This window comes from Rhinolophus hipposideros (assembly GCF_964194185.1).
Source record: "Rhinolophus hipposideros genome assembly, chromosome: 4".
Lineage (NCBI taxonomy): Eukaryota > Metazoa > Chordata > Mammalia > Chiroptera > Rhinolophidae > Rhinolophus > Rhinolophus hipposideros.
In genome coordinates this window covers 4838523-4855257 of record NC_138050.1, presented here as the reverse complement: position 1 = coordinate 4855257, position 16735 = coordinate 4838523, and the positions used below count along the sequence as shown (strand labels likewise).

The window sequence follows — 16735 nt, the reverse complement described above, 5'->3', positions numbered from 1 at the left end:
AAGTGTTATTTAGCACTACTGTTCCCATCTTTGCTTAGAAGGGGACAAAAGAAAACGAACAAGCTTGCATCTTTTGTTGCATAGGTATCCAAATTGTTTTCTGGCTTTTACGTAATTTTGAAGATTTTGAGAGTCATCTGAAAGCGACAAAACACAAAATACAAAACACATTTTAAATAACTTACCCAATCCATTATTAGTAAAACCGCCTTATTATTAGCCAACGGTTCACACTGAAGCAATTCCAAGATTTAAGATGTATCTAATTTGTGCAAATCTGCAGTGATACTATCATATGGCTGGTACTAAAAGCTATTTCAGGCCTTTTCAGAAGGCATGTTGTACCAAGCCAACCTAGATTTGAACTTTCGTCATAAATTATATGCCAAAGGAGTTGGCCATCACTTTCATTCAAAAAATTGTTTTCTCTCTCCAGTGTAGTTTTCAATATAGCTAGATACTACTCTAACGTCTGAGCAGTATTTACAATTGCCTAGGCAGTGAGGGAAAGATTTGTCAGCTAATGTCACAGGGGCACTTTTCATCTCTATCATTTAATTCGTACCCATGATGCATAGGACACACAAAATTTCGTTTCCACTCTAAAAAAATCAAGAAATATGGCAAATATCAACACCTTGTGGAAGCTCATGAGAACAATTACAACCAACCAGCAAATTCCCATCTTTATATAGGAGTTAGGAAATTGGACTTCAGTTGTTTTAATGTTTTGATTTTAAAAATGCAAAAATTGTTAACACTAAAATTTATAATCTTTTCTTGGTTAAGAATATCTTTATACCCCAAGTGCTGTAACTATTTCTAAACATTTACCACCTACTATACATTAACTTACCAAAAAAATAATCACTTGCAGTTTTACACTAAATTATCTGAATTGCCTCCCACCTTCATTTACTTGTTTTGGACATCCAAGTTCCAGTGGTTACTGTTGAAAAACTGAACAAAAGTGTGTTTTCAAAGGGTTTTTGTTCACTTTTTTCCTGTTAAGCCAGCTATTAGCCCAAAGCAGCCTTGTTTCCACTTTCAGCATCTTAAAGAAGTTATCATGACACACCCACTAACTATAAAGTTTGAGGCAGAACTCACTTTTAAAATCAGACTTGCTAGTAACTGACAGTGATAGTTGCACAGCTTTTAGCAGAAACTTCTGTGTAAATCAGATACTTGTTCCTCTTGACTGAAAATTTGATAAATTTGGACACAACTTCAGTCTGTTGAGGGCCTTTCATTTGGCTTAGAAAACTGAGTTTTTTACATGGATCAACACTATTCCTGATTTTTACTTAACATGTGCCTCGCTTTAAAACACCACCTTGTTTAACCCAGCATTCTGAAAGTTTTTCCTTATTTAGTGTCCTCGGAGAACACTAGGAATGTTTGACAGAAATCTGTTTTTATCAGCCCATTAACCTATTTATAAGCATTGAGTATTTCTAAAGGGAAAAACTTCGTTATCCTTAACACTTACTTAAATGGTGTTGCTAGATTAAAATAGTATATAACAGAATCTGAAAATCTTAAGTGAAAGCCATTTAACTAATATTTAAAACCTCTGCAATTATTAGTTTATTAGTATCATCCAGGACTCAGATGTTCAGTATTCCTCCTGAAATTACATAAACAAATGCAAATGGAAAGAATCCAAGCCAAAATTATATAACAAAACAGCACTCCATCACAAAAGCGTGTAAAATTACAAGAACGCTATTTTAAAACACTGGCACTTTAAGAGAACGATCATCTCAAAAACCACAAATTGCCAAATTGTTCCCTAAATGGCTAAGCAGATAAACATATGACCCTAATGAATGAGTCTTGAGTTTTGTAAAGAAAAATCAAGTTCAGATAAATTGGACAATTCATACTGAGATACAAAGTTTAAGTGTCTTCTTCCCTCATCGCTTTGATTTATAAAGGGGCAAACAATGTAGGAAAACATACTGGTTTTTAAATGTCGCATACCATTTTAAAAGTTGGCCCGATTAATTAAAAATATATTTAATGGAGTCTCAAGTTTCCAAAGCCATCCATATGTAGATAAACAGAAGACATTTACAGCCAGCACTTTTTTTTTTTTAATCAGAGCCTTTGCCAGGACTAACGTCAACAAAAAATTGAATACGGCAGTCTTGTATTTTAAGCTCACGCTTTTGGGGATACATTCTCAGGTCTTCTTTAACGTGGGAACTGCAATATAACTGCCATTACATGGTAATGGGAGTTAAAAAATGTAGAGTCCTCATGTAAAGATTAGAACATACTTTATTTGTCCTTCAAGGACAGACTTCCAAAATGTTTGATTCTAATAATCCCATGCTGTGAGTAGACTGGTTCCTCTTTACTTGTAAATGTAACTGGGCTATGTGAAATTTGACATCAACTGATCAAAATTTTAGAGTTCAGTTATGGATGAAAACTGTCTCAATTCAACTCTTCCTACTCTCATCATGAGTATGCAGGGTGTGTAGACAAAAGCTTTTTATCAGCTAACTATACGAAAAGATAAACACTGTAATAAATCACGTGATCCAAAATGGGCAAAAGCAAAAGACTAGCTTCCCCTCAAGAAGAAAAATTTCAGACCTATGAAAAGGACAACAATACTAATAAAAAAAATTGTATTTACTTAGAAGCATTCAGAATGTCAACAAAACAGCTGCAATTTTTTTTGCAATTACAGAGTGGTATTCAGTTAACAGAACAACAATTATTTTGTATAAGCTGCATCAGAGACAACTGAAGATGAAAAAAACTACCATCCCCATATATAACTAATTTGTGCTGTGCACCAACAAGGACCGGCTTTAAATTTCCATGCCAATTTACAACCCCCATACTGTACCAGGCAAGGTTAGTGGCTATTGAAAATACCACCAGGACAGGGCTATCTAAAGACACATTCGGTAGTGTGTTAACTATACAAAAAAAGACACTGTACAGTTTAAAAACAAATCTTACACAGCCTTACATTTCAATTTTTTTCTTTAAAAGGAGTGAGTTGTGTACAGGGGGGTTAAATGCTTTATAGACAAGAAAAAAAAACTGCGCTAGAACCAACTTATTCATCATCATCATCTTCTTCTTCATCTTCATCTTCTTCATCCTCCTCCTCTTCCTCATCCTCTTCATCTTCCTCGTCCTCCTCCTCTTCCTTCTTTTTCTTGCTCTTTTCAGCCTTGACAACTCCCTTTTTTGCCGCATCAGGCTTTCCTTTAGCTCGATATGCAGCAATATCCTTCCAAAATAAAGACAGGAGAAATTGGTAGGAAAGACAAAACAGTGAATTTAAGTAAGGGGAGAAAAAAAAGTTAACAACAAAACTTCACGAAAAATCAAGATGCCAGCTATGCTAAAATACCACGTATCTACAGACTCACTCCAGCTACACTAATAACCAGGACTTTGAGAAACGCATTATAAAAATACAGTGAGATGATTGTAATTAATAATCTATAGCTCATGGGATGGCATGGTCTAATATGTGTGATTTATGCCTCACTGCAGTGAAATTATGTACCACATCCTAACTTTAGTTTATTGAAACTACATGTAGAGACTGATTAAAGGGTAGACACTGCCACCTTCTGAATGCAAAAAAGCATTCTACAGGTTTATATTGTCAGACACTAATCCATAGCAGGAAATTGTCTTTTAAAAAAAAAAGGTAATTTGCCAGTAAGCATGCAATTAGGTTAAGAAACATGTAGAAATGGACACATTTTCCCAAAATGACTAAGCTAAAATTTAACTTTAATATTTGAATTCTAAGTATAGGGTTAAAGCATTTTCTTCATATCAATTTATTACACAGACATCAACTTTCTAACTTAAAATCTGAGGGTGTTTTTTGGTATTCTAAGGAAGACAACATAAATGTTTCAGGGCATGTTTATGAAAAACAATCTACATTACTTTGTCCAGCCTATTTAAAATAACTAGTCATTCATAGACTTGGAGATATTGAGGAGTAACACACTCAACTCAAATGCATGGCCTTTGCCCAAGTCATGTTATACAGTAAAAACAAAAAAAAGAATTACCAATGCATTTGATTTTCTGTATTCTTTGAAAGATGGAAAAGGACGAATGTAGCTATTATACTAAAAACTGCATCATACTTCAGACTCTTGGAAATCCGCAAAATAGAAAATTAAAACGAGGTACCAAGTACAATTACCTAACACCTGGCATGCCCATTCATCATTACACCAAGCAAATCCATACTCCTCACCTTTTCGTACTTTTCCTTCAGCTTAGCAGCCTTCTTCTCATAAGGCTGCTTGTCATCTGCAGCAGTGTTATTCCACATCTCTCCCAGCTTCTTTGCAACATCACCAATGGACAGGCCGGGATGCTCTCCTTTGATTTTTGGGCGATACTCAGAACAAAACAAGAAAAAGGCCGAACTACAAAGAGAAATTCCATTTTAGAAATTTGCGTTTACTATCCAATGTGCATTGTATTTGCTACCTAAATGCTGCTTCCAATTTCTACCGTGCATAAGATAGTGGACAAATGTCATGCTAACTATCCTTCATAACCAAAGCTTAATTTACAATTATTTAACTTACGACACTACTACCAGCAGTTCAGTGTACACTACTGACTAACGTGAGAGCGCCATAAAGACATTCTGGAAATGACTCTTAAGTATTTCAGATAGATATTTCTCGAGAAATAGAAAAGTTACATTTAGGAGATATATTGGACAAAAGAGGCAACTGTCAAATTCAAATGCTCTAGCTTCAAAGGCTCTGGCTAAACCTTACATCCAACAGGAAGTTTACTTACAATACTTAAATCTACCAATGTGAGCCACTATTAGCTAAGAAACTTTGATTGTACACTCCTAACCCACAAGGTGACTTACTGAATTGCTACCTAATTCTACTGCAAAAACACTTCTTAAACAGAAAAATGGCAAGATACTTACGGAGGCCTCTTGGGTGCATTGGGATCCTTGAACTTCTTTTTTGTTTCCCCTTTAGGAGGGATATAAGTTTTCATTTCTCTTTCATAACGGGCCTTGTCAGCCTTTGCCATGTCTTCAAATTTTCCTTTTTCTTTAGCAGACATGGTCTACAAAGGAATTATTTTTTAAGTCGATAACAAAATTATAATTGTCCTCAAAGGTATCAAAATGAGTAAAACCAGTGTCCTTAGGTATTTAGTAGCCTGTTCTAACATCACCGCTCACATTATGCAAATGGCACCTAGGCTTTTAAAAACCCTGATGTGGACTTGACTCTTTACTATCTCATTATGTTTTAAGCCGTCTTACCTTCCACCTCTCTGAGCACTTCTTAGAAAACTCTGAGAAGTTGACTGAAGCATCTGGGTGCTTCTTCTTGTGCTCCTCCCGGCAAGTTTGCACAAAGAATGCATATGATGACATTTTGCCTCTCGGCTTCTTAGGATCTCCTTTGCCCATGTTTAATTATTTTTCTAAAAACAGGAAAAAAATTTTTGATGTTAGCAATGAAACGATGACATTTAACGCCACCTGAACTTCTTGGAGAGTGTATGAAAAGTAAGGTACTAGTTATCTAACACAGGAGTTGTCCTCGCCGCCCCCTCCCAATACTGAACCCCAAAATGCTAGGAACAGCCAATTCCTAGAAAAGGCTAGGCCAAGCAGTGACACACACACACACACACACACACACACACACACACACGGTCCTTTTGTGTGATCTCAAAAACGTGCGGATACAATGGCACACTAGTGCAGCATTCGTTATTCCTGTGCCTGTTTGGAACACCTAATGCCTCACCGGTCATTTAAAGTAGTTTTTAAATGTACGAAACTCTTAAAACCAACACCAGCAAAGGTCAGAACAGTGCTGCCGACCTGTGGATTTGCACGTCCCACGGCCTAAGTGGGTGAGAGCCTAGGTGAGAGGCCGCCCCCGATCCCGGGCCTGAGCCACCCGGTTCCCCGGTTACGTTAACACTCGCAGGACAGAAAACTTGGCGGGAGGCGGGGGCCGGGGGGCGGCGGGCGGGAGGGGGGTCGCGCGGCCGGGCCGCCAGCAGCGGCGCTGCCCATCGCCCCGGCCCGGGTGCTGCGGCGCCGAGCGCGCACGCCCGCCCCGAGTTGCTCCGGTAAACAAGGCCGAGGGACAAAGCCGCCGCGCCGCCCGGGCGGCCCCCAGCCCCGCCGCAGGATTCCCCGCCCCGTGAAAGTTGGGGAGCCGCGCCCGCGGGCTCGCGCGCCCTCCCGCCACCCGGCCCCGCCGCCCAAGTTCGGGCCCGGCCCGCCACGTGCGCCCGCCGCCCGGCCCGCCGCCCCCATTTTGTCGGGCTCGCGGAGGGAGAAGCCCCGCGCGAAATGGGGGCTGGCTCCGCCCGCGGCCGCCGGCCGGGCGCGCACGGAATGGCCGCTGCGCGTCTTCCCCGCCTGCGCCGCCGCGAGGGCGAGCGCGAACATGGCTCCTTCCCTTTGTGTGCGCGCGCGTGTGTGTGAGTGTGAGTGAGTGAGTGTGCCGGGGGTGCGAGGAGCGGGGGCGCGGCGGGCGGGGTGCACGGCGCACGCTCGGCCCGCGGCGGGGGGAGGGGCGGGGGAGGGGCGGCGGGGGGGGGGCGGGGGGCGCGCGTCCGGAGCGGCCGCCCCTCCTCCCGGCCCGCCGCGCCCGGCTCCCCCGCGGCCCGCGCGCCCGCCGCCCCCGCACGGGGAACGCGGGGCCGGGCGCCGACCAGGAAAAAAAGTTGCCTCGGAACTGCGCGCCCCGCGCCCGCCGCCTTGTTTTCCCTCCCGCCGGCAGCGCCGGCGAGTCAGCCATGTTCCGGCGGGCGCGGGGCGCCGCTCCCCCCGCCGCCGCCGCCGCCGCCCGGGCGCAGGCCGCCGGGCCCACCGCCCGCCGCCCGCCCGCGCTCCCGCCGGCGCCCGGCTCTCTGCGGCGGCCGAGGCGGCCGGAGGAGGCGCCGCCGCCCGCCCTCCGCGGCCCCCCGCGCGCGCCGGCCGCCCGCACGCTCGGCCCGGGGCCGAAAACACGCGAACATTTTTTTGTAATAAAAAAATTTTTTTTTGCGCCCGTCGGCCTGGACGCGGGCGGTGGGAGGCGGCGGGCGCGGGCCTCCCGCACCTCGGCGGCGGGGCCCGGGTCCGGCGCGGGGCGGGCTGGCGCCCGGGAGGCTCGCTCCGTGCGCAGTTCCCCCGTCCCCCCTCATCCGCCTTTGTGTGGATCCCGACCCGCCGCTCCCGGCCGCGGGATCCAGCCGCCGCGCGGCCCGGGCGCTGCCGGAGGCGCCCTCCCCGCCGCGGCGCGGCCGCGGACTCACCCTCAGCGAGCACAGAGTCGCCCAGCACCCGTCCGACTCGCACTTGCCCCGGCGCTGTCTCTATGGAGCTCAATGTACTGCAATGGCTGTGAGAGCGGGAGCCAGACGCAGCCTCCTCACTCTCTCCGCTCTGTAACATTACTCTCCAGCCAGCGCGCCTGCTATTGGCTACCGCCAACTCACGGAGCCCGTCCATTGGTCCGCTCCCTCCCATTGTCCTGACCAGAGCCCGTCGGCTATTGGCTGTCTCCGGGGACACGTCATCAAGGATTGAAACAGCGCGCAAATCTGAATGTGTGTGGATGCCGGGCAAAGAGGCTGAGGCGGGAGAGGCAGAGGCAGAGGCAGCAGCTGCTACGGGAAAGCGAGCTCTATGGTGTGTGTGCATGTGTCTAACCCAAGCCGGCCCCACGCCGGAGCGGCCGCCGGAGCGGCACGGGCCGGACTTTTCCACGAGGCTCTCCAACTCCTCGGACAAAACAGACACCCACAGGCCTCCCCCCCCCTTCCTACCCCAAACTCACCTCCGAGGCCGTTGAGACAAGAGGCCCCGGAACTTTTACAGACCCCCAGAAGCGACGGCGACCGGCTGAGGTCGCGCCCCCTGGAGACGGGGGTCCCTGCTCGTGCGGAGGGGCGGAGGCCCGCGAGATGCGGGCCCTCCACAGCACGGCTTGCGCCACGTCGGGCCTCGGCGAGGGCAGGCCTCCTCCTGCGGGGAAGGGACACGGGCCCGCCGGCCGGGCTTGAAGCGGCCCTTTCTCTGGGCTCAGAAGCCGTAACGCCGCGCCTGCCGAGCAGCTCCAACCTGGACTCACTGCACAGGCATTCGGTTTCACCCTTTTTGTTGGTTTGATCGAGTTTCACAGCGTGTCTAGAACTTTTTATGTAAATACAAAGCACTGTCTTAACTTCCTGGAAATCAAATAATTATTCCATGTAATTAAAGCACGGCTATTTCTTTTTGATATGGGGTACCCCGGCAGGAAATGTTTGTGAGGGCCTGCTAGAATTAGCAAATTCATTAGAGACCACATTTTTCACTGTTTGGCTATTTTATTTGACTTGGTGTGGATTACCGTTATAATCAAACGAATCCTTGTGATGCTATCTTCCCCTCCCATCACACCACTTAGTGCACCCATGTACCTGCTCTAGGGTTACAGGAGCTGTAGGTGTATGGTTACCTGCAGGATTGGATGCAGGCACGGAATGTGTGTGCCCAAGTCCGCAGGCTGAGCTTCCTCTAACTCAGCGAGCTGCAGGCGGTAACAGACGTACTTGTTGTGTCTGCGAAGCAAACGCGTCAGCTCTGAAGGCTGCACACAAACAGCAGTCCTCCTTGGGACTGTCGTCTAGTCGCTCTGAGCCCAAGCAGACCACGCCCCGATTCAGTTAGCACAGACTTCCCCTTTTCCAGTCTCTAATGCTATCGTTATACACGCCTAAAGCCACCAGCCAATTCCTGCAAATGTGACAGGTCAAAGTTAAAGTACATCACTTTATTATGGTAATTTTATTTCTTCTATCCGCTCTAAGCACCCATAACCTAATACATTCAGTAAAACTTATTAAGCCCTTTGAGAACAGGCTTAGATAACCTTTCCTGACCCGTGATTTTAATGTTTATTCCTTTTTAGAAAACATGTATGATTGGTCTCAAGGAGTCCAGTCTTGGTGAATGGACATTACAAGACACATACACGTGAAAGAGAGTATAATATTAAAGAATATATCAACTAGTACAATGCACACTCAGTGCTTAAAAAGTAAACACCTAAAGTTAACTTTTAAATTGTCGTTTTCACACGTTTACTCCTCTACTCCCTCGAATCAAATTTTATGCTTTAAATCTACACATTTATTTCAACTCTGTTTTATTATCTTGATACCTATATTACAGAATATTCATGAGAATGACTGACACTTTAAATAGCATCCATGACATCAAAATTTGACTATTATTTGAAGCTAGCACTATCAATATTTTCCAGAAGCAGTGTTGGATTTGGACTGGCCCAAGCACACACTTTTACCAATTGACTGTAATAGCTTTCTCTTGCCAGGGTAAACTTATGGCCACAGAAGAACCTGGCAGCAATGGACACACACAGCTTTCTATTTCAAAAGGATGGTGTAGTGAGTAATAATAGGCACTGGATTTAAATAGATCTGAGTTCAAATCCCACTTCTGCTACTTACTAGCTCATCTTAGGCAAGTTTTTTGTTTTTGTTTTTTTAACTTCTGCATGCTTCACTTCTCCCAGCTATAAAGGAGGTGATCACAAGGTTGTTGTAAAAATTAAACTTTTTTTTCAAAGGTTTAAAATTGTTATGCAGATCCCTTCAAACCCATGACTTAGAAAAACTCAAAAGCCGTTAACCTTGAGTTTTTCTTATTTTAATTTTATATGAGGGCAGTGGTTGCAAAACTAAACTTTTTTTTTTTTTTAATCCTGGCCTCAAACAGCACTAATCTTCATTCAGTCTAGTAATGGTGCCTTCATTTATTCCCGAGTGTAACTGAGACCATGTCAGAGAGAAGAATATAAAAACCTCCACTTAGAGGCACAACATTTCTCATATTTGTTTTTCCATGATAAAGGCAGGGAGGGACATAAAAAGGAAAGAAACTTTGAAATAAACCCTACAATTTCTAGCTCTAATCCTGCAAACTTCATGTTCATTTATTTATAATATTAGACTCTTTCCTTCTTCAAAATGAATCATCAGCCACAAATTTGGCATACATTTTACTTTTGAATTATTGGGTGTTTTATCCGAAATTACAAAGTTATCTAATTCAAAAAGCCTGCACACTCTCTTCCGTGCCCAATTTAGCCAAATGAATGACAGATCTTCATTAATATAGTTTATGTGCCTCCTGAAGCCCGCCTTAATCCTCTCAGGTAGGTCAGGTGCCACTTTTCTGCACTCTTATAATATTCTGTATATTAAGTACTGGGCGCACAATTGTAATTATCCAGCTATGTGTCTGCCTGTCCCACCACACTGTGCCCCTTAAAGTCAGTGACCCCACCTTGTCTTTGTATCCCAGGCATCTATCGTGTTTCCCTGAAAAGAAGACCTAGCCGGACCATCAGCTCTAATGCGTCTTTTAGAGCAAAAATTAATATGAGACCCAGTCTTATTTTACTATAAGATTGGGTCTATAATGTAATGTAATGTAATATAATATAATATAATATAATATAATACCTGGTCTTATATTAATTTTTGCTCCCAAAGACGCATTAGAGCTGATTATCGGGCTAGGTCTTATTTTTGGAGAAACAGGGTAACAGGTGCCTGGCATATGTCTGGCATACAGCAAGTACTAAATAAAGTCTGTTGAATAAATCGATTAATAGCTGAAAAAGTACTTACTGCAAATTATTGTTTTAATCTTCCTCTTCCATCTTTGGAGGTAAGCATTTGGGTCTCTAAATCAGAAGGCAAAATAGAATAATAAGTAACAAGTAAGTGTTAGGATACTAAAATTGAGACTAGATGCCAATTGCACCTCATTCTTATAACTTAAAAAGAGGAAGACAGAGCTGGGGCGGGGGGCTGCAGGGGATTTCAAATATAGACAAACACAAAAATTTTTAATATTTACCAGTTCCCAACTAGGCCAAGGTTATTCCGTGTTGGATACTGTGAACAATAGCAGGCCAAGTAAGAATTTGTCACAGAAACTACAAGAATGTCTGCCCAAAAGTTGCTTTCCAACAGGCCTTTGAAACTTAACTCGAATGTAAAAAAATACAAAATGCAGACAGGGGCTGTAAGTCTTTGGCTGAGGATATTGTTTCCTCCCAATGCAATGAATCCTAAAATCAAGCTATGGGAATTCTCTTGTCTCTCCTTCTCGAAAAAGGCCAATTTCTGAAAAGGAGTAGAAACAGTAAACCAAAATGTCTGATGAGGTCAGCCATACTAAGGATCATGCACACTCCAAGCCTTCTTCCCCCTGCCCCCTTTTTAAGGGTGCTGAAAATAGAGAGAGGAATTCGGGACAAGTAAAGAGCAAAGGTTTGTTAACTCTGGGCTGCAAGGTAGAACACTGAATTCTAACCCCTACCCCCATCCTGCTCCAGCATGCATGGACCCTCTGGTAGCCACTAAGGTCTGTGCTCTCAGTTTCCCCAACTCTTAGTTAAGGCTGTGATACCTTATCTAACATGCAAGGATGTTTCAGAACCACAAGGACAGGCACCAGAGGCAGAGGGCAGAAGGAGAACCTTGTCCTGAGCTGCTTAAGTACCTCTGCCTGAGCCTGACTTTTCTATCCTGATGTGACTTGCAGGTGGGGAAGTCAGAGACTTCAGCTGTGAGCAGCATGGATGGCTGAGGCAGAGAAAATGGTCCTGAAGCTACTTTATGCCAATAATATCTTCAGAATTGGAATATCTCAGTGGTGAATAAGGAAGAAACATCATACCTTTTCTTAATAAGATGCTACTCTCTGGTTAGTCAAAGAATGATACACACAAAAAGGGAAAAACTCATTAGCAAAAGTTTTTATAAAAACGATGATCTAAACTCAGAAAAGGTCACTATTTCAGGTCTTTCTTGACCTCACGGACTACATCAATAGACCAAATTCAGCTGCCCCATTAAAAGTGCCATAAATCTTAAAAATAAATGTCATAGTATCTACGAGATTGGCTATCATAAAAAAAGATAGACAGCAGCAAGTGTGGGAGAGGATATGGAGGAATTGAAACCATCAGACACGGCTGGTGAAAATGTAAAATGGTGCAGCCACTTTGGAAGATAATCTGACAGTTCCTCCAAAGGTGAAACATAGAGTTCCCATATGACTTATGCAGCAATTCCACTCCTGGGTGTGTACCCAAGAGACACAAAAATGTGTCCACATAGAAAATTTTACATGAATGTTCATAGCCGCATTATTTGTAGTAGTCAAAAAGTGCAAACAACCCAAATGCCCATGAGCTGATACGTGGATAAACAAAATGTGGCATATGTGTATGATTCAATATTGTTTGACAATAGAGAGAATCCATACTATAACATGGATGAACCTTGAAAACATGCTAAGTGAAAGAAACCAGCCCCAAAAGACTACATAGTATATGACTCCATTTATATAAAATATCCAGAAAAGGAAAATTTATAAAGTAGAAAGTAGATCAGTGGTAGCCAGCGCCTGGGGGTTGAGCAGAAGGGGAGTGACTGCTAATGGGTTGTGGGACTTCTTTTAGGAGGACAAAAATGTTCTAAGATTATAGTAATGGTTGCATAACCCTGTAAAGTTACCAAAAACCATTAAACTATATGTATGTTCATTATATCTCAATAAAGCTGTTTTTAAAGAAAGGAATCAATGTTTTACGAGTGGTTTGGGTTAACTGAACAAACACAGAAAGGAACTACTTGCCAGTCATGCCCAATTCTTTCCTGTGGCCCATGGCATTTACCACTGCCTTCCTCTTCATTTATTACTGGACTTATATATTCTGTGCTTAAAGTGTATTTTTGTTACAAAATAATATTAAAAGAGCACTTTTCAGGGGTACCTGGGAAGTTTTTCTTGAGAGCCTGGAGTGACTCTCCTATCAGCCAAGCTGGGAAGGGTTAGGCTGGGCCGTACTCACCGGCAGGCCGCTGGCCTTATCTGACACACAAATGTTTTATGTGGCCACCACCGTGTTTTTAAAAGTTGGATTTTTTCACATTTCAAAAAAGTCCAGCTATTCAGCTTTTTTGTTGTTGTTTGTTTGTTTTGAAAACTCAGAGCTCTGATACGCTTGGATCCACAGTTTGGCAGGGTAACGGTCTTGTGAAGTGATTAGGGGCTGCCTCCCGCACAGGGGGTCTGTGTCCCGTGGTGTGCCACAGTCCCCACCTTTCCCTCAACACTCTACCTGACTTCTCCCCCACGCATGTCACCTGCCTGGCTGCTGTCGACATTTGAGCTTGCCCGTCCTGAGTTGGGGCCTTAGTATTTCCTGACTATGACCTGTGATCCTGAGTTCTTTGTGGTCAGAGATTCCTTTCACAGGAAACACTTATTATCATCACACAGCACACAGAGTTGGAAACTGAGCTAGAGGGGTCCCTCGGGTGAGCGACAGAACCCTTTCTGGTGATGTCCTGGGTAGCACGTCCTCTTGGTGAGGACCAGTGAGCCTGGCTATGCTGGAGAGGGTGTCCAGACAAGAGAATGGAAAACAAGCTGGATTTATCACGTGTCTATCATGTGCTGAGCACTATCCACAGATTATGTCATTTAATTCTCACAGTGATCCCACAGGCCAGGATGCCGATCTCTCTTTTACAAATAATGCCAAGGAGCCTCAGAGACATGCCTTAGGTTGTCCAAGGTGACACAGCTAGTGAGAGAGCAATGATACTGACCCAGTTCTGACTCCGAAGCTGAAGTTTTCTCCACTAAGCCACATGACCTTCCAGTTATTAGTCTCACTGATAAAATAAAAACTGATCACATTTTCCCACCTAAGCTTACCTCATATCCTCATGGGAATTCTGACATAAGTTTACAGCTTTGGCTTTCAAGGTTACGGAATAGGGCCCATACATGTTGCATATATAAAATTTGAAGCAAAAAAAAAAGCTTCATGAAACAATACCTACCACTATTGTGATGGAGTCTGATTTTGTTTTTTTCTTAAAATTTTGAATTACTTCCCAACCCACCAATGAGCCCTGCAGTTTGCAAAAACACTGCTTTGGAGCAATAGTAAATACCAGGTTCCCATCACGGGGGGACAAGCCCTCGCTGACAAGTGCAGGCGCTACAGGCTGATTGGATAGGACTGAAGAGAGGAGCAGGCCTGGAGACGGGCCCAGCACCCAGGACCAGCTCCCCAGAGCTCCCCAGCACCCCTAATAAGGCTGGTGCCAAGACTGCTGGACTCTCAAGCCCAGAGGAAGACTGAACACAGGAAAGAACAGGGCCTTGCTCTGCCAGGGAGACCCAAGACAGAAAACGGGCACCCCAGGCCAGACCCCACCAGGAAATGCAAAGAAGGAGCTTGCATCCCCTGAGGCTAGGACAGAAATCCTAGCAGACCTGGGTGAGGTTCCCCACCTCAGATTTACCTCTAAGGAAAATCAGAGCCAGAGTGCAGGAGTCCCTCTGCCAGCTGGGAACTGGACTGGATGGGAAGATGGCCTCATCTCCCTGTCATTTTGAACAAAAAGACAGTTACAGGTCTTTTTGTTTAAAAAGCATTGAGCGCCCAAGATGGCTTGTGGAGCTGAATAGATGACTGTCAACCCATGCTGGTTGTTCACAGAGTTGTTAAAATATATTTTTTTAAATCAACAACAAAAAATTGTATGTTTTTTCTGAAAGGTTGCTGTTACACACAGACCCTGGTTCTAAGGTTTCCTTTTAACTTCCAAAGACAGAAATACGGAGGTAGGAAAGAAATAGCATGACTTAGGGTATTTCGACATGAGTACTCCCAGCAAGTAGATAGTCCCATTCACAAATGGAACTGTCTTGGAAACATTCATAGCACTTGACCAGTGATTTGGCTCCTAGGAGATATTTAGAAAATAATCAGAAATAAGTAAAAAGCACAAAGGTTTGAATAAGAATACTAATTGTAGCATTATCTAGAATATGGAAACAACCCAGATATCCAATGAAAAGAGCTTGGTTAACTAAAATTTGGTCCATCCTTATGGTGGATTACTATTATGCCATTATCAGATTGTTATGAATACTAAAAATATTCATATAAAAATATTCATAATATCTTATCATGACAAAATCTATTTTCAGAAGGACTCCCTGGTTTGAAAAAAAGTGTGTACATGAATACAAAGAACACTGGAAGAATACACTAAAGTAATATTAATAGTGTTTATTTCTGATGAAAGGTAACCCTTGCTTTCTCTTTATGCTCTTCAATATTTGCCCAGTTTTCTACAGTAAATTTATATTCTATAATTAGAAACAAAAAAAACTCCAATTTTTTAAGAGAAGAAATGTGCTAATAAAGACTCAAAAACTCAGATTATTTTTTAAAATTCAGACTTCGTTACTCTAGAGACTTCCCTACAAGGAAATATTCAACATACATAAAAATCATGCACATTTATCCTAGCCCCTAAAGTCAAGGCATCTCCAAGGTGACCACCCTGATAACATAAATCAGAATCAGGTAACTGTCTACTTGAAAAACTTTTACCTCTCATCTCTACTGATGTGTCTTCTTTAACGGCTCTTCCTTCTTTCCCCTGAACCGTCTTCTCTTTGCTTTCCTGCTCTCTTAGAGACCTCGGTGACCACACCCGGGGAGTTTTAACCTCCATCTATGTAAAGGACCCAAAGCTTCCCCTTCAGTCTGGACTGGATCCTGGGCCCCACCTCTTACCAGTTTCGAAGCCTCGCTGGTTTGCTCTCTAAACCACACCTCTTTCTGACTGGTTTCCTTCCGTGCTGACTTCCCACCCTGGCTCCATTTCTGGGGTCTGTGATTCCCCTTCTTCCTCTTCCCTCACATCAAATTCTGTAACATCTATGTCATACTACTTTTGAATCATTTCCTTTCATTGATTATTTTTTTCATTTCTATTGCCCCCAACTCTAGTTCTCATATTTATTATTTTGTGGTTTAGAATGGAGGCTTTGGAACCAGACAACCCCTAGGTTAAAGTCCTGGCCCTGGCACTAACTAGCTGTGTCACCTTGGGCAAAGTGAATGAACCTCTCTGAGCCTTAACTGCTTCTGTTAAATGGATAATACCCATTTCAAAGGGGAGCTGTGAGTTTAAATTGCTCATGAAAGAGCTGAGCCTAGTATGCAAATTGGTTAGAACACTAAATGATCAACAGATGTTGGCTGTTTATTTTAGATTACTTTAAAAGTTGGTATTATTCATGTTTTCCTAATGCATAAAACTCCACTGTTTAAAAACTTTCCATTTTACTAACAATTGTCACCCCAATAACCTTTAATTAAAAATAAAAAACTAAAATAAAATAAAAACTTTCCATTTAGTTACAATATTTGTTCCAAATTAACTACAAAATCCTCACCTGGCCTTCAGGGCCCTCCCTAATAAGGCAAAATTTCTTTCTTGCTTTCCCTCCCCTCTGTTCTCCTAATTTCAAATCAAACTGGACTTTGTACTGTCCTATCTTCTAGCTCCTGGTCATACTGTTTCTTTCGCTTGTAGTGTCCTTCCCCCACCTCTGCTGCTAAAATCCAACCTGTCCTTTAAAAACTTCCCAGCCTTTATTAATTCCGAATTTGATGAGCTTTCTTTTATTTTGAACTCTGTCGATATTGGTTGTACCTTTCTAATGACTTGTGTAGTGTTATAAATGTAACAACAACATATTATTATATATTTTATACCTATCTAAATGTATTATGTATTATGTTATCCTACACATCTTTGTATCTCCAGCATTCGCTCATCA

General features: G+C 43.3%; 1 protein-coding gene across 5 annotated transcripts; it reads right to left on the bottom strand.

Moving 5' to 3' along the window:
• Window positions 1-1566: 1566 nt before the first annotated feature.
• Window positions 1567-15627, bottom strand: HMGB1 (high mobility group box 1). 5 transcript variants are annotated; one of them, XM_081045857.1, is made up of 8 exons: window positions 15498-15627; window positions 10693-10748; window positions 8493-8770; window positions 7830-8185; window positions 5306-5469; window positions 4958-5103; window positions 4256-4430; window positions 1567-3259 (listed from the first exon to the last, which is right to left on the bottom strand). In XM_081045857.1, the coding sequence occupies exons 5-8, from the start codon at window positions 5453-5455 to the stop codon at window positions 3083-3085; spliced, it is 648 nt and encodes a 215-aa protein (XP_080901983.1). In that variant the 5' UTR covers window positions 5456-5469; window positions 7830-8185; window positions 8493-8770; window positions 10693-10748; window positions 15498-15627; the 3' UTR covers window positions 1567-3082. The 5 variants fall into 5 exon arrangements, with proteins under 5 accessions (XP_080901983.1, XP_080901982.1, XP_080901980.1 ...); XM_081045856.1 differs by lacking the exon at window positions 7830-8185 and having other exon boundaries at window positions 15498-15586; XM_081045854.1 differs by lacking the exons at window positions 7830-8185; window positions 8493-8770; window positions 10693-10748; window positions 15498-15627 and adding an exon at window positions 7306-7465.
• Window positions 15628-16735: the final 1108 nt, after the last annotated feature.